This window comes from Erythrolamprus reginae, chromosome 1 (assembly GCF_031021105.1).
Source record: "Erythrolamprus reginae isolate rEryReg1 chromosome 1, rEryReg1.hap1, whole genome shotgun sequence".
NCBI lineage: Eukaryota > Metazoa > Chordata > Lepidosauria > Squamata > Dipsadidae > Erythrolamprus > Erythrolamprus reginae.
In genome coordinates this window covers 133,655,987-133,674,954 of record NC_091950.1, presented here as the reverse complement: position 1 = coordinate 133,674,954, position 18,968 = coordinate 133,655,987, and the positions used below count along the sequence as shown (strand labels likewise).

General features: G+C 37.9%; 1 protein-coding gene across 1 annotated transcript in view; it reads left to right on the top strand.

Moving 5' to 3' along the window:
* Positions 1–8,383: 8,383 nt before the first annotated feature.
* The window catches only part of PNPLA2 (patatin like phospholipase domain containing 2), a 62,035-nt gene continuing 51,450 nt past the window's right edge, over positions 8,384–18,968 (top strand). Inside the window, exon 1 of the mRNA XM_070765327.1 lies at positions 8,384–8,863. Coding sequence (XP_070621428.1) covers positions 8,677–8,863 — 187 coding nt within the window. The 5' untranslated portion in view covers positions 8,384–8,676. The remainder of the gene's footprint in view (positions 8,864–18,968) is intronic.

Sequence of the window (18,968 nt, the reverse complement as noted above, 5' to 3'; positions counted from 1 at the left end):
ATGTAAAAAAATATGATTTACACTATCCAAAAAGTCTTGGAAGCACAAGTGGGAAACCTTACCAAAAATGAGAAGCTGAAGAACTTGTGGGACTTTTGAATACAGACAGAACATCATGCAACACAACACACCAGACATCAGGGTTGTTGAGGGCCAAAGCGTACCGTTTATTCCTATTGCTGTACAAGATGACAGAGTCGAAGAAAAACAACTGGAAAAATTCAAAATGATCTGGCCATCAAAACTACAAGGCTTTGGATGAAACATGTAATTGTGATACTCATTGTCATTGGGACACTTGGTACCATGCCCAAGAATTTTACAAAATACATCAAGAAATTGCAGGTTCTTGGTGAGGAAAGTAAGAAAGGCAGAGGAGGAGGAGAGAAAGGCTGTTGGGGAGGGGAGTAAAACTAAGGGATGGCAGAAAAGCAGCCTCAACTGAATTTAAAAAATGTTTTGTTGAATAGAAAATATGTATGGGAATATTGTATTAAGAATAAGAAAAATGAAATGGTATATTTGTGAATGTAAATATGTGAAATTAAATCAATTTTGGAGAAAAAAAATAGAAATTGCAACTTCCTGCAATAACACCAGTGGAATTGCAAAAAAATTGCACAAAGTATATTTTAAGAAGATGCTTGGTTGAGACCCAGGATTCTGGCAGCAACCTGAATCAACTATTAGCACCAGTCAATGGTATTTATGACATGTTCAATTGACTGAGTTGCTTTTTGACATGATTTTTCACATTTGACATATTGACAGTGAACATATGCCTTATTAAAACAACTTTTTGTAGGATGCCTATATACACCCGGAATCAGTCCAAAATAAATACAGATGTTCAATGTATGTACAGACTGGTAGAACAGAGGTAAAAATGTAACTCCATCTATAAAACACTAGCCTGGGCTGTAGAAGATTAGAGTTCAGTTCGAGAGATTTATTAAAGGCTCCAGGTAAATTCACATTTAATCCTTAGTTCATTTGGTTAAGTGAAAATGTCTGATATAAGACATTGTGTGCTATGGGCCACTCTACCCCCAATATTATGGATGCATAATCTTTTTCACTCCTTCAAGGCATAGGGGTGGTTGTTGACATTCTGCCCAAATTTACCATTATAATTTTTCATTTAGTATTTCAATAGAAATAAAACATCAGGAAAGAATTAATGAACTCAACCTGTATAGTCTGGAGGACAGAAGGAAAAGAGGGGACATGATCAAAACATTTAAATGTCAAAGGGTTAAATAAGGTTCAGGAAAGAAGTGTTTTTAATAGGAAAGTGAACACAAGAACAAGGGGACACAATCTGAAGTTAGTTGGGGGAAAGATCAAAAGCAGCATGAGAAAATATTATTTTACTGTAGTAGTAGATCCTTGGAACAAACTTCCAGCAGACCTGGTTGGTAAATCCATAGTAACTGAATTTAAACATGCCTGGGATAAACATATATCCATCCTAAGATAAAATACAGGAAATAGTATAAGGGCAGACTAGATGGATCATGAGGTCTTTTTCTGCCATCAGTCTTCTATGTTTCTATGTTTCTAATAGTTTTATTTAAATATCATGAAGTGATCTTGTGTAAGAAGCTATGCTACATGTTCAGGTTTTACTGTAAGAGATATTAAGATATCCTGCCAATCATTCAATGATAATAAAGATTCAGTGAGTCAACTTAAAATCAATTTACCAGCAACAAGACTGTTAACCAAATAGAATAGAATAGAATAGAATAGGCCAAGTGTGATCTTTATTGGCCAAGTGTGATTGGACACACAAGAAATTTGTCTTTGGTGCATATGTTCTCAGTGTACATAAAAGAAAATATACATTTGTCAAGCATCATGAGGTAAAATATTTAATGATTGTCATAGGGTTCAAATAAGCAATCAATAATATAATATAAGTCTATGAGTCTATGGAGAGGGGCGGCATACAAATCTAATAAAGAAATCATAAGAATACAGATATTCAATAATGCATCTACATTTAAAGAAGACTATGTTGAACTGTACAACACAGTCAAACATTCAAAGTCGACAGACATTTTATGACATTTTGTCAAATTTCAATTCCATGGAAGTCATGGGTCCGAAATTTTGCTTATATTCTGTAAGTTAACCCATTTAGCTATCTTTGTTGAAAATGTTTTGCCCTATGATGTACCATTTTGCCCAGGTAGATTATGAGGGTTTAGTGGTGTGTAGATAAAATGCCACAAAAATATTTTACAGTTACATTATGAGCGAGTCCTCGGAAAGGGGTGGCATATAAATCAATCAAATAAATAAACAAATAAATTCTAAAAAGAGCATGTTATACTTTAATAAACATCTGATTTTGACTCAGGCTACTTTAAGAGCAGCTTAAATCTGTTCTAAAGTTTTGAAAGAGGTTGAAAAGTGGAAGTCCATTCCCATGGATTATTTCTTCAAATTGCTTAAAAGCAGTGTAACTTTGAAAGCTCAGATTATAGCAATATGAATATATAATGACCCGTCATAATGAACTGACATAATCAAAATGTTCTTAATATTAATTGTATTAATTTTATATAAACATGCAATTACAGTGCTTTCATTTAGACTGGAAACATTCCCCAATCAGGCTAGGGTTCCCAAATTTTTTACTACCACATTGTGGGCATGGCTTATTGTGTGGGTGTGGCTTGATAGTCATGTGACTGGATGGGAGTGGCTTATCAACCATGTGATCAGGTAGGAGTGGCTTGACGATCATATGACGGGGTGGCCTAAAGCTCATGTGACTGGGTGGGAGTGGCTTGTTGATCATGTGACTGAGTGGGAGTGGCTTGCTGGTCATGTGAGTTAACATGAGTTAAGAGCTCAACTGTAGTTCTGTATTATTTTATAATGGAAGTTTTTTAAAGTAAATTTTTGCTTCACATCTGCTTTTATAAAGTATGTTTTCTTATTAATTTACCCATGCATTACATTTACTTATATTTTGTGTGCTATTGGTTAAACATCCATGAGTTTTATAAAAATAAATATTCTTAAAATACCAAATACTCTAAATTTATTGGAGGGAAACACTTTTTGCAAATTGGATTACAATTGATTTATCAGGTGTGACTTTTACCTTTAAATTTGGAACAGTGGATTTTACATGCCACATTGTTGGCCTTCTATACAGAACTGCAATTTTGCAACATGAAATGGAATGCCTAAAACTAATCAACATAGTAGATGATAATGAACTGTTAAATATTATTCATTTTTATAGATAACTTTACTGCCTAAAAAAGGAACAAATAAGTGTTATCACAACATTTTTAAAATATTATATATTTTTTTAAAAATATACTTTTTTTCTTCAGAAAAACGAGTTAAGAAGTTTTTAATCAAATATTAATAGATACGGAAAAGTCAGGTATTTTATTTTTAATGCAAAGTTAATAAAAGGTGGAAACACAATCAGCAACCTAAGGAAATGCAATATCAAGGGCTTTCTGTTTCATCCAAGATAATATCCCTTTCTAAATTAGACTTAAAGCTTAATTTTCAAAAGTAGAATACAGTAATATCCTAGGAATCAGCATGATGGTCTTTGAACATGAAAATTAAACTTTAAAAAATTTAGATTCCAACTATAAAGGAATCTCTATGCCTTCTCAAGGGGCGGCATACAAATCTATCTATCTATCTATCTATCTATCTATCTATCTATCTATCTATCTATCTATCTATCTATCTATCCCAGGCTAAATGGAGATGATCCCTCATGTCAAAAAGAGAGGAAAGTCTTGGGTTACTGGGGAAAAAAAGAGAGAGATTCCTGTCCTTTGCTGGACCTCTGCCCATTTTAAATTGACTTGTCTTCACTTCAGACATCATTTATTTCAGGAGTATATTGGAAGCCATAAATGGGAAGTTTATTTATTATTTATAAGAAAGGCTCGCCTATTGTGGAACCAACATTGAGATACCTCCAGCAGGATCCTAACTGCCAACATTGTATTTTTGATAACAGGTTAAAAATGCAAACATGGAATTGGTGGCCGGCATGTGGTCTGTGAATTGTCTATCACTGCTTTAAGATAGTAGTCCCAAGCTTCCAATTATAAAGAGAGATGGCTAAAGGCTGAATAATTACAGTACTTTTAAATCAGTGGGGTTTCAAAAATACTTCACAAAACTTCATTAAAATTTTCAGTAGTTCAATGCTACTCACTTGTAACTGGTTTAATTTTATCGCAATATGGGGTTGCTCAAAAACTTTCTAAATGAATTCAGTCATAAAGAACTATGCCATGTTATTCTTTCAGCCATATATTATCGTCAAACTGTAAAATAAAAGCTAGATCCCCCAGGATTTCAGTCTTTCTAGGAAAAAAAAGATTAGGCTTACGTAGAAATTATAGATTTGCATTTCACCCACTCTGGTTGCATAGAAAGGATCCCCCGAGGAAGTGGTAAGTAGGGGAAACTATTAAGAGAGATTCTAGCTTCTGGATCATCCAAGTAGAAGATATTTGTTCTAAATACATCATCTCTGACAAGCATTTCTCTGAATGCCGGAAAAAGGAACATTAGAACATAGCAAAACAAAATTGTCATTATCTTTCATAATCTTTTTCTGAACAAATCAAAGGCTACTTTCCAAATTTTAGAGGAAAAGCCCTTATCTTCTTAGGCCAAGTGAGAGAGGGGAGGGCAAGGACAGCCAATGATGGGACAGGGAGCCATAGCAGGGGGCCCAAGGAGCCACATGTGACTGCAGAGCCACCGGTTGCTGACCTCTACCCTAGGACATCAATCTTCAATTACTCAGTCACATGCTGGCCACGTCCACCCCATTTTAGCAGAGGGAAAAAAACTTGTGATAGGTCACCTGATAAGAATGTGACAATGCGAATTTGACACCCCTGTTTTACAGGGTCTCAAACAGTATACTGTACACAATTGCCTTTTTAATTTAATCATCACAATTATTTGAAGCAGACTAATCTGAGAGACTTTGTTGTTGGTAGTTCACATATCTTACTAAAGTCCTTTGCTTAGGGGTGTATTATGTAAACTGATAACTGGTTTATTCCACAAACAATAGTTTAGCGTGACATGGCTGCATGAAGATTCTGAATCACCTTGGCTCTTCTGAATTCCAGGAAAATGAAGTTTTTAACTTTCAATCATGATTTAATTAACTGCTGTAAAGTGCAGAGATCACTTAGAAAGTCATAAAGCAGCTGGTCTTCTCCACTAATATGTTGTAAGCACCTTGCAGAATATCCAGTTAGACTTGTCCTTCTGACAAAAATGGATCCTAATGACAATAAATATGTCAGAAAAAGGGACATAATATTTGGTAGTACCTTCAAGCTTATGCAATTTAATTAAACATTGTTTGTGTTATGGGCACAGACTAACACACCTCTTCCCCCCACCTCTACTAATCAATGTCACAATGTTAGGTACATGATGTACTGTGTGCCAGAAGATCTTATACTAATTTGCAAAGCTAACCTGTGTGTTTATTTCCTGGGGAACGAGTTCTGTCATTGTTTACACAGTGTGATCCATAGTAAGATTAATTAGGATTAGCCCTTATCCACCGGAAAACTGTTTGATTTCGCTCAAAGGCAATTCTCTTTCATCCAGGAGGACCTCCTGTTGCAACCTTCCACATACAGGTAGCCCTTGACTTAACAACAGTTCATTAGTAACCATTCAAACTCACAACGGCAATGAAAAAAGTGACTTATGACCATTTTTCACACTTACCTTTGTAGCATCCCCTATGATTATGCGATCAAAATTCAGACGCTTGGCAGCCAGTTCATATATACGATCGTTACTGTGTCCCAAGGTCATGTGATCCCCTTTTTACAACCTTTTGACAGGACAAAATGAACAAGGAGCCAGATTCACTTAACAGCTATGTTGCTAACTTAGCGATGGTAATGATCAATTTAATGATGGTGGCCAAAACGTTGTAAAATGGAGCAAAACTCAATTAATGTCTCACTTAGCAACCGAAATTTTGGGCTCAACTGTAATGGTAAGTAGAGGACTGCCCGTATTGCTGACCTACAGATACTGTATTGCTCACTGCCAGGCTTTCTAGAGCTACCAGTAATCGAATTTGCTCAGTATTGGGGGAACTGGAAACTACCTTGCAAGGATTGAAGAGAATATGCCCGATATTTCACAAGATGAGTCCACTTCTGTGCTCGCAACAGAATACCTTATTCCATCAGACTTGAAATTTGGGGCTTAGACAACTTAGAGCTACTTCACCTTATCTAAATCTGATCTAAATGTAGCTCATAAAATCATGTGCCACAATGTCCTACCTGTCAATGACGACTTCAGCTTCAACCGCAACAATACACAAGCACACAACAGATTCAAACTCAATGTAAACAGCTCGAGACTTGACTGCAGAAAATATGACTTCAGCAATACAGTGAGCAATGCCTGGAATGCACTGCCTGACTCTGTGGTTTCTTCCCCAAACGCCCAAAAACCTTAACCTTAGAATGTCTACAGTCGACCTCACCCCATTCCTAAGAGGTCTCTAGGGGGTGTGCATAAGCGCACCATCCTGCCTAGTGTCCCTGACTTACTGTCCTAATCAACCCGTACCTATTTTGCTTATGTTTATGTATATAAATACACCTTCAAGATCTGGACATTAATGATAAGTTTATGTATATAAACACACCTTCCAGATCCGGCCATAAATGATATGTATGGTTTTGTGGGTTTTAAATTGTTTTTAAACTGTTCTTCTTTTCAGATGTTTTCATATTAATAATGTATGTCTTGTCCTCTTGGGTTGTGAGCCGCCCAGTCCTTAGGGACTTTGGTGGCATACAAATTTAAACAAGCAAACAAGCAAGCAAGCAAACAAACAAACAAACAAACAAACAAACAAACAAACAAACAAACAAAATACCACTACCTGCTGTCTTGTACATGTTTGACAAATAAAACAAACAAATAATAAATTTCATTCCCTGCGATAAATTCAATAGGTGAGCATCCCAAATAATGGGTGTTAATTTGTTAATGCTAAACAAATAATTCCCTCAACACTTTCAAAATATTTACTAAGTCTGCACTACTATTACTATTAGTTTTTTCTCATCATTCCTATCACCCATCTCCTCCCATTTATGACTGTAGGACTGTAACTTGTTACTTGTATCCTTAAGATTTTTATTAATATTGTTTCCCTGATTGTTTATTTGACCCCCATGACAATAATTAAGTATGGTACCTCATGATTCTTGACAAATGTGTGTGTGTGTGTGTGTGTGTGTGTGTGTGTGTGTGTATGTGTAAACTTTACAGTATTGGCTTTTAAAAACATTTTCTTTAAAATCAATGGCATAATTATACTATTTAATATAATATACTATATTACTCAAGACCCACCTATATCGCCAGGCATGGGGGAACTAAGACATCTCCTCCAGGCTTATTATATTTCACGTTTGGTGTGTATGTGCTGTATGGTTTTTAATTGTTGGGGTTTTTATATATTTTATTATTAGATTTGTCCCATTATTATACTGCTTTTTATATGCTGTCATGAGCCGCCCCAAGTCTTCGGAGAGGGGCGGCATACAAATCTAAATAAATAATAATAATAATAATTATTATTATTATTATTATATTAATGTAATTTAATATACAGAATAACTCATTCTGCATTGGTTCATAACAAAGTACAAATATATATATATTTAATATACACTGAGAGCATATCCACCAAAGACAAATGCTTTGTGTGTCCAATCAAATAAAAACATTCTATTCCATTCTATCCTTCCCCTGCACAGGCCACGCGCCCTTTCTCTTTCACCGCTTTATGTCGCAAGAGGCGTCACAATGCGCATTAACGGTGGAAGCTCTCTTCACCTTAGGAAGCAGGGACCCCCAGGGAGGGAAAGGGAGGAGGCCAAAAGGAACCGCTGCATAAATTTTAATGTGGGTCGCAAGGGGGCACTTAGTAGCCTCAGCCGCAACTCCGAGGACTACAGGTTGCCCAACTTGCTCCAACGCACCGCCCCTTTATTGGCTGCCGTGTCGGAACGCCCTCGGCTTTTCTGAGAATTCCCTCAACCCGCGTCGTTGTTGTGTACCCGCCCGCCGCCGAGTCCCCAAAGGACTCTCTCTGTCTCCCCCGCCAGACTTCTAGGATCCAGACTCCGCCCCGGGCTGGGTGGCGTTACCTACGCAGCAGCCATTAGCCGGGGCCGGCCCTGCTTGGTTTGCTTGTTTGCTCCCTTGGGCAGCTTGAGGAGGGGAGGTTGTCATCGTCGTCGTCCCGAGCTCCTCCTCCTCCTCCGCAAGCAGGAGCGCACCTCATATAACGTTTCCTCCGCCAGCGGGCACCGAGTAGGCGCAGGCGCTTGGAGGAAGAGCCGGGGAAAGGCGGGTGGCGACCGAGCACAGTGAGGGGAAGGGGGAAAAAAAAAAAAGCCGGCGCGGAGGGTGAGGCGAACCAGTTCCGCCGGTGCCTGAGGTGGGAGCTTCTCCGAGCCGCCTTGCCCGTGGACGCTTGGCTGGCTGGCTCCGGGCGCTCTCCCGTTGCCCAGCCGTGGTCTTCCCGCCGCCACCACACGCGCCTCCTCCTCCTCCTCCTCCCGGGCGGGCGGCTTAAGTTTGGTGGCGGGGAGGCGAAGAAAGATGTACCCGCCGGGCTCCACCTGGAATATCTCCTTCGCCGGCTGCGGATTCCTCGGGATCTACCACATCGGGGTGGCCAGTTGCCTTCAAGAGCATGCCCCCTTCTTGGTGGCGAATGCCAAAAAGATCTATGGCGCTTCAGCCGGAGCCCTGACGGCTACGGCTCTGGTTTCGGGCGCCTGCCTAGGTAAGGGAGCGCGGTGGGGAGGGGGGGAGTCGTCTTTCCTACACGGGGAAGGGGATTTTGGGCGGAGAAATGGTGAAATCCCTGGTTGTTTGAGGGGCGGCTCTCTGTCCATGTCCTGCTCCTCCTAGGCGCTGTCGAGACCGCAATTCCGCAGCCCCCCCCCCGGATGCGTTACTATTTATTAATGGAATTTGTTTATTAATGGGATTGGGATCGCGTGTTGGATCGGGAGGGAATCGATTTAGGAAAGATTCCGATGTATCTTTTAGTACTGAAGTCTGAAGGGCTTGTGATCCACCAAGCCGGTGTTCTCTTTTCCCCCCCAAAACCAGATCAACTGAGGAGGTGGGGGAAGGTTTTGCGGAAGGGTGACTTGTTTATATATTTTTTTCATTATCAGCAAAAATATGTCACATACATACATACGGGCAAACACACACACACACACACAAAATCATATGATTGTTGTGATAATATTTAAGGGGTTTATATTATTTATAGTATTATTTGTGGCATTAATTGTTTTATATTATTTTTATTCTTGCCGTAAGCCGCCTTGAGTCTCTTGAGAGTGGGCAGCATACAAATATAAACAAATGAATAAACAAATAAACAAACAAATAAATACATGTGTTTGGATTTATATGCCGCCCAACTCCCAAAGGACTCTTGGCTCATACTAGCCTGCCTTACACTTGTTGCCCTAGCTTATTATTAAAAAGACAAGTTTGGCTGGGTTCGCATTGTCGCAGGTTACACACCACCACATAATCATATTTGTTCTCCGACTAATAAATCCCAAGTCAGCAAATTATATTTTGTACATTATAATTATTAAGAATTGATGAGCCTTAACCATTGAGTCAGGCTATTACAATGCCCAGGGTAGTGCTGTTATGTTTGCTGTGCTTTGATATATGTTGTGATTCCTGCTCTTACATGAATCATTGTATTTATCTGAGGGAGAGAATGGAATGTATTCATACATGCACCGGGTATAATTCCTGAGATCTGATTATGGGACGTGTACACTGTTATTTTATCTCAAAGGGAGAGAGGTGGGAAAAAATACATGCTCTTCCAAATATCCAAATTGATTTACAGTACTTACTCTAATGATAGATTTCTATCAAATGTTGCTGTGAGATTATTCATGTTCATTGTATTCAGGCTCTTAAGGAAACTATGCCGCAAGTTATTACATGATGTTTTCTCCTACAGCACATGATTCTTTGATCTTTGTTAAGCTTCGGAATGCAAAAAGATTTCATTAAATCATTTGAGGGTTGCTTTCAAGCTTTTCCCAACAGGCAGCAAGAACTATCTTTTATAGATGCTTCCTTTCTTTCAAGGGTAGTTCCTTTCTTTCACTTTTCAATTTCCAATTGTAATTTCACTAAACATAAACTAAAGGAGAGCTTTACTTTTCAGAGGTTGCCTTAGTAGGAGCTAGATGATGGAAATTTTATGTTTGTGTATATGGAGTGAATGGAGGCTGTCCTGAAGGGTTCCTAGTATAAAGTTTTACTGTTTGCTGTTCAATTTCTTTCTTCACCATTGATGCTTTCGGCCATGTTTTCCCAGAGGGCCTTGAACCATAGTCCTATATATCCTGACATATACAATACAAATTTTAGTGGATAATTTTAAAAATGTGGATGTTTGCTTACTGGAATTATTCAGTTATGCAAGGCTGTAGTTCGGGAGGCTCAAGAACAGTGCAAATTGTATGAAGGGATTTTATAGCCACTTTTCTCCATATTCTTATTATATATGTGTGTGTTTGGCACTATGATATGGCAGAGAGAAGAGAATTGAGGCCGGTTCACCTTCACTTTTTTTCTTAGAAACATTATATAACATTACATAAATGAGTCTCCAGTTGTCTTCTCTTCCTCCAGTGCCTCCAGGGAAGGAATCAAAAGCATGTGCAGACAAAAAAGGAAGATATTAAAAAAGGCTTCAACCTTCTTCACAACAGAGGAATATAAATCAAGTAAATTAACTGTCTATTAAATTTGGGTAGATATTAATTGACTAGCCATGGTTTGCTTTGATTCACACAAGGACCAAAGACAAGAAGTTGAGGTTGTTAGTTAATGTCTGGATGAGACTGGTGAATCGCTATTTCAGAACATCCACATTGCTTTTAAAAGAACTGAGTACAATACTTATTTATACCATGTTTTCCCAAAAATAAGACCCTGAATTATATTTTTTTGAACCCTGGATTAAGTCCTCGGCCTTATTGTCATGCACTCAAAAGCCCGATTGGGTTTATTATCAAAGGATGTCTTATTTTGGGGAAACAACGTAGTTAATATTTTTATAGCTCAAAAGCTTATGTTTAGATGTCTCTGTCTGCTTTGAGAGAAAGATGAGGTAGATCTAACAAACACTATCTAACAAAATTCAACCTTTCTTTTTTACGAAAAGAACAGATTTATTTTGGAGGTTACTAGCAAGATCTGTAGCTCGGTTTTTGAGACGTTTCTTGGTTACATTTCCAGGCAGTATTGTCACCTTCTAAAACTTGCTGGTGAACTTTTCCCTCTTTCACCCTTGGCTACTGCTATGTTTTGGAATTACAGGTTGTTCTATTTTTTTCTTGGTTGTAGTTAGCTTCCAGCCTGCTGACAAGTTGGCCATTGGTCATTGAATACTCTGGAAAGTTTAATTCTCATGTGTGATCCTTCTAGTGTAAGGGGAGGGTTATAAATATAGAACAAAGTATTCTGACTTTCCCTGACCCCCATATTCCTCAATTTGAGAATTATTAAAAGACATGAAAGGAAAGCTTTGTTTCTTGTCATAAGGGAGAGGTCCTGGTTCCTTGTATACTTCTATGGGGCCTACTGCAATCTCAGGAAAATTATTGTAAAGTCATCTGTTATTTCTCTATGTTCTAATTATTATTGATTTCATAATGTTTTTCCTACCAGAAAGAGCTTAGAAAAGTTCACAAAATGTAGAATACATATAGAAAGGAAAGCCCAATAAGAATATTGCTTCTTTGGAAATACTCATAATTGATAATATCTTGGTGACATTGTGGCCCAGGAGTTAAATTCTTCAGCAAAATGCTGTTAGAAAAACCTTGTTTTGGACTTTCCCCTGAAGCTTTATAATACATATGGACCAGCCACATTTATGGTTCAAGAGGAGAATGTCATTAAATGGGGCAATCACCAAGAAAGTCCTCTCCTGTGGACCAAGCCATAGATAAAACTGTGAGCAAGGCCTGTCCGTCTGATTTAATCCATGGTATTGGAATTGATCTGTTAAGGATTTAGCCAGTAAAGCAGCCATGAATTGCCTTTACCATAGGCTGTCTTAGTTTTAAGAATCAATGTAATGTGGTCTCCTTTAGCAACCCCATTTACTGTATCTATTTAGCAGGTTACATCATTTTGTAGTTTCTGAATTATCTTCTAAAACAGACCCAGTGAACCAAGTTACAATAATCCACTTAATAAGATTATGAGGGCAGGAGTTAGCTTAGCCTAGATAAAAACAGTTATCTAATTCTTTTTATTGCCTTGGGCAAGCCATAATGATTGTAATATTTAATAAATTATATAATGGTATTACCTGTATCTAAATTTCTGGAGAAAGATTGTCCAGCCTGAAATGCCAGGTGTTACCTACTTTATTCAACAGAAAGCATGTTGCACTGGGATAGGCATGTGATTTCATTGATCTTTATGTTACCTATGTCATCATTTTCATCATTATGATACTTTCTATTTGCTCAATTTACAAAGAAGACAGGTGAGCTCCTGATGCCTTTGATGGGAATGGAAGGTCACAGGTCTGATATGGGGGGGTTTCTCATAACCCAGAAGAATCTGTTTACCTGTTTCCTATCTTTTCCATCTGTCAGGACTGAGTGCAAGTGCTGAGCAAGCAGAGGGTGGAAACTTGTTAAAATAACCTCAGCTGTCCAATGTTTAGGAAACGTCAAGTGTAGGGAGTTCTCTTCTCCAGAATTGCTTATTCATCTTGGTTGAAGTATTGAAGCTTGCGAAAAAGGAGAGGGAATTAGCCTTTGCAAATAGGAATGGCTTACATCAGAAATGCCCAACATTGGCAATTTTAAAACTTGTGGGCATCAACTCCCAGAATTCCCCATCTATCCAATCCTGGGAGTTGAAGTCTACAAGTCACCAAGTTTGGACTTCCCTGGTTTACATGATGTACCATTAATGCAGAACTGGAAACATTCTTAAATGGCTCTTCTGTAGTTGATCTATTCACCTTCTCTGAGCCTTGTTCTGTATATTTAAAATTTTAATATCTTAATGTTTAATAATTATTTTATAATGACTTTTAAATATTGTTTTATGTCAGTCAGAGTTGCTATTTGTGAGATGGGTGGGTGAATCAATTCAATAGATAAATAAATAAAAGTAGCAATCTCATATGCTGCCTAATTGCCACAGTACTACTGAAAAGAGTAGAGAACATGTATGTACATCCTATTGCCCATATGAACTACAATTTCTGTCATTCACAAGGTGTTAGGTTGCTGCGGGTGAATAGAGATGTAATTTGTAATGTTAGCTCCTTAAAACCCACCTCTTTCGTCAGGCATGGGGGAATTGAAATTTCCCTTTCCCCTAGGCTTATAGAATTTATACATGGTATGCTTGTATGTATGAGTGGTTCTTTAAATTGGGTTTTTTAAGATTATTTTTAATATTAGATTTGTTTACATTGTCTTTTTATACTGTTGTTAGCCGCCCCGAGTCTTCGGAGAGGGGGGGCATACAAATCTAATAAATAAATAAATAAATATCTACAAGCTTGGGATGTGACATTAAATACAATGGTCACAAACATTTTTTTTAGAGTACGTGGCATCTGAATTCAATGTGGTGAGATCTAAAATTGTTATTGTTTTCCTAGTATTGTGATACGAAGAAGTAATGTCTGCTTGTTTTTTATATTGCACATTTCTGGTTTACAGGGAAGCTGTCAATACATGATGTAGCAATGGTACTGTCAGTAATTTTGATGAACAGTCTGACTGTCCCAAGATCACCCAGCTGGATTTCTATGCCTGATGGGAATTAGAATCTGTGTCTCCTCAGTCCAACAATTTACACTGTCTTTGATGAGAGCTATATATAAACATGAATAGGGAGAGGTGTTAGCAAGAGTAAAGCTAAGTTAAGTAACTAACATTAGGAACCTGAAGAGTGAGATCCCTAATGAAGTAGATTCATTTTATTTTTTTTAAGTTGCATACGTGGGATGCAAATGTAATTTCCCAATGAGCAATAAGTTATTGGATATTTACTTGCATGTTTTTGAGATGGTGCGATAAAAGGAAATCTGCATTCAATTAAATGGCTGCCTGTGGAAGGAAATACATAATGAAGATTAAGCATAGATGGCAAAACTTATCTGTTATTCTCTTTGTATTTTCATAGGTACGCCTTGCTTATCTCTTGAATGTAGATCCGCCCCCATCAAAATATGTTATTTATGAATGTGAGGAAATGTCCTGGATATTTAAAATGCATGAGCAGTGGAAGGTATTAATGGCAACTCTAGCTGAAAAGCCCTGCTTGTTGATCCTCATGATGTGCATTATATAAACAACATATTACAATATAGCAGAGAGCATCAGTGTGGAATTAGTCCTTTGACTATGCTTCTGTGGTTGTAAGAGAATATGTGTGCATTAGGATCTAGTAAAAATAGGCAAGTATAAATCAAGGGTTTATTTGATTAAAGTAATGATAGAATTCATAGCTACATACAGGTGAAACTAGAAAAATTAGAATATCGTGCAAAAGTTCATTAATTTCAGTAATGCAACTTAAAGGGTGAAAATGCAACATATGAGAGAGACTCATTACATGCAAGGCAAGAAAGTTCAGTCCGTGATTTGTCATAATTGTGATGATTATGGGGTACAGCTCATGAAAACTCCAAATCCACCATCTCAGGCCCCAGAGTAAGGAAGAAGAATGGAGAGGCACACACTGCAAGATGCTTGAAGTCCAGTGAAGTTTCCACAGTCTGTGTTGATTTGGGGAGCCACATCATCTGCTGGGAGATTTTGGAGCACTTCATTCTTCCTTCCACAGCCGAGCTTTATGGGGATGCTGACTTCAATTTTCTAGTAGGACCTGACACCTCTCCACACTGCCAAAAGCACTAAAACCTGGTTCAGTGACCATGGGATTGCTGTCCTTGATTGGCCCGCAAACTCGCCTGACCTGAACTTCATAGAGAATCTATGGGGCTTTGCCAAGAGAAAGATGAGAGACATGAGACCAAGCAATACAGAAGAGCTGAAGGCTGCTATTGAAGCATCCTAGTCTTCATAAAACCTCAGTATTGCCACAGGCTGATAGCTTCCATGCGATATCGGCATTGAGGCAGTAATTGCTGCAGAACAGGCCCAAACCAAGTTCTGACTACATATGTATGCTTATGCTTTTCAGAGGTCTGATATTGTTCTATGTACAATTCTTGTTTTATTGATCACATGTAATATTCTAATTTTCTGAGATGGTAGATTTGGGGTTTTCATGAGCTGTACCTCATAATCAATTATTTATTTATTTATTTATTGGATTTGTATGCCGCCCCTCTCCAGAGACTCGGGGCGGCTAACAGCGACAATAAAACAGTGTACAATAGTAATTTGGTATTGATGATTAAAAATCAATTAATATAAAAACCAAACATACATACATACATACCATGCATAGAATTGTAAAGGCCTAGGGGGAAAGAGGATCTCAATTCCCCGATGCCTGGCGGCAGAGGTGGGTTTTAAGTTGTTTACGAAAGGCAAGGAGGGTGGGGGCAGTTTTAATCTCTGGGGGGAGTTGGTTCCAGAGGGCCGGGGCCGCCACAGAGAAGGCTCTTCCCCTGGGTCCCGCCAGGCGACATTGCTTAGTTGACGGGACCCAGAGAAGATCCACTCTGTGGGACCTAACTGGTCGCTGGGATTCGTGCAGCAGAAGGCGGTCCCTGAGGTAATCTGGCCATGAATTGGTGATTGTGAACTATCTTGCCTTGCATGCAACGAATCTCTCATATATTACAGTTCACTTTTTAAGTTGCATTACTGAAATAAATGAACTTTTGCATGATATTCTAATTTTTCAAGCTTCACTTGTAATTAATGGAATAGCAGTGTTCATAGCTATATGAATCCAAGGTTTGTTCTAACTCACAGCTGGCACTAAACTAAAACCAAATGACATTTATGATATGACTTTAAAAATATTGAATGGGTTCCTTGTGAGAGGTTTAAGGTTTTTATTTTCTACTGAAAATCAAGGGGAAATTGCACCATTGTCATTCAGTAGTTTGGTTGAATAGTATGTTGTACTCATAGAGTAGCCACCCTTCTTGGAAGAATTTAATTAATTTAATTTAATTTATTAGATTTGTATGCTGCCCCTCTCCTCGAATACAATTCTCATCACAAGTCAAAATCTCTTACAAAAATTAAGCAAGTTATATCTCTTTGGAAAATATGAGTATTTTCATCTCTTTCTCCCGAAAAGTAAAACAAAAAATGTAGAGCTACAAGTAATTTTCATATTTTTAAATACTTAAAATATCTCTTATGCTTCTTGCATATCTTTTGTCCTGACTAAACTTTTATTTGGCAGTCTGAGGACATTTCCACATAGCTTTCAATTTTATCTTCCTAAGCCCCCAAATGACTCCTCTCAGCCATTTTCATTTGAGGTGTTTCCCCAAAAGATGAGAAACATTATTTACACAATTGCCCAACATGAAAAGGTATGTGGCAGGGATAAACCTCTATGTTTAGAAACAGAGCTGTGAAAGCTTAGCCAGATTGTCTATTCCCAGTCTATGAACTGGGCTTCCCACATTAAGGTATCATAAAGTGTATGGTTTGGGCTCATGACAAGCTTATAGGGTTCAGCTCCTTGAATCAGTTCAAAAACACTTGTGCATATGTTTTGATGTGTGCCACATTGTTGCTCCTTCTGTTTGCTGATTGATGGGCAATTCAGTTGCAAATTTATTTATTTATTGGATTTGTATGCCGCCCCTCTCCGCAGACTCGGGGCAGCTAACAACAGTAATAAAACAGTATATGACAATAATCCAATACTAAAAACAGTTAAAAACCCATTATATAAAAACCAAACATACATACAGACATACCATGCATAAAATTGTAGAGGCCTAGGGGGAAAGTGTATCTCAATTCCCCCATGCCTGGCGGCAGAGGTGGGTTTTAAGCAGTTTACGAAAGGCAAGGAGGGTGGGGGCAATTCTAATCTCTGGGGGGAGTTGGTTCCAGAGGGCCGGGGCCGCCACAGAGAAGGCTCTTCCCCGGGGTCCCGCCAAGCGACATTGTTTGGTTGATGGGACCCGGAGAAGACCCACTCTGTGGGACCTAACTGGTTGCTGGATCCCTTTTCTAAAGGACCATATGTGACTGATCAGGTCTTGTTTGACAAAAAATAACTTACAGTTTACTACAACCAGACATTGTCAAGAAGTTATTTGAGGGAATCTCGCCAGCCTTCTTAAGATTTTTAATCTTTGGTGGTCAGCAGAAGCATTAAAGCATGTAAGGACATTCTCAGTAGTGAGAATTCATGCACATACGTCCTCTACACCCTGCAATAGAGAAGGCTGCATATTTGCATGATATGATAAAGTTGTTTGACATTCCACAGATATTTACTTAGGAGAGCGTACGGAAGATTTTATTAGTGTCTTCTTCAAGACCTTTTGTTCCAGTCTTGATCCGGGACTCAGTAATGGCTACTCTGTGAATCAGGTCTATATAGTTCGATGATAAGGAAGCAATTTTCCATGTGACTACCAGATTTGAGGGGAGACCTTTCCATAAGGCTGGTATTAGCTGTGCTTTTTTGCTCTGGTTACTTGAGGCTAACAATTATTACCACCCTTTCTTTAAAAGGATATTGTTAGAGAACCTCCAAAAAAATGCAGTCCCAAATGCTTTACTTTGAAATTTAGCAAGGTTCAATTTACTTGGAAAGGCTTAGCAATTAAGTATGTTTAAGAACTGCAGCTTTAATCAAGAACGTTTAATAAGGGGAAAAATTCAACTGGATTTATTTTTGAGCAGAACGTTTGATTAGCCTTGGGTGAAATAAATGGAACCTTTGCGTGAATCTTATTTTTCCAACCTGACAAAAATATTGTAAAGTGGGAATGAGAAACGGGAAAGTTTTGATATTCTCAGATGTAACGGGTTATTATGTATTTTCAACTTGTGGGCAGAAGTGAACATGATTGTGTCTGGAAAGCAATATTATATGTAGTTCTTTTGCTTTCTTTCCATAAATTATGGCAGTTTCCTATCCATTGTTTTTTAATCCTATGTGTTTTTGTGTGTGTGCTGTAGTAAAGTAAATTATATACTGGCTTTCCTTAAGATGAATTTAAGGTAGTTTTTAACAAAAGCGCCTATGAGCAAGACTGACACAAATGCAGTGTAATCTTGGAAATACCCAAAGCAATTTTCATAGGCATTGTTCAACATAAATTTTGAAATCTTCCGCAAAATATTGTTTGTCCCCAGCCGAACTTCCTGGGTTCATGGATATTTTTATTATTATTTTATTTATTTATTTATTCTTTGTTTTTTTATTTTTATTTATTTATTCTTTGTCCAATATACAATACATATGAAGGAGAATAGACATTGAGTAATATATATAATGATAGAAAGTAAGAAAGAAGAGAGGTTGGAGGAAAGGAGAGAAAATGTATGATATATGAGATAAGGAAAGAAGATTGGACAGGGGACGATAGGCACATCAGTGCACTTATGAAGGAACAACATTGTACTTCCTGAACTTTGCTGTCATAATAAAGGTAGCAGTATTGTGCGGGTTTTTTTTTTAGCAAACCACATACAAAAACAGAGTAAAATGAATTGAGAAAAAGTGGATTTCCAATAATATCCCAGGTTTGATAGGTTTTTCCTTAATCAGTTTCAAAAATACCATACTAATGTAATAACCTACTCAAAATTAGAAGATCAAAAATGGGGTTATGACTTCACTGTTGGCAATTCAGCATCAGTAACCCAGTACTACTGGGACAAAGTTAAAATATA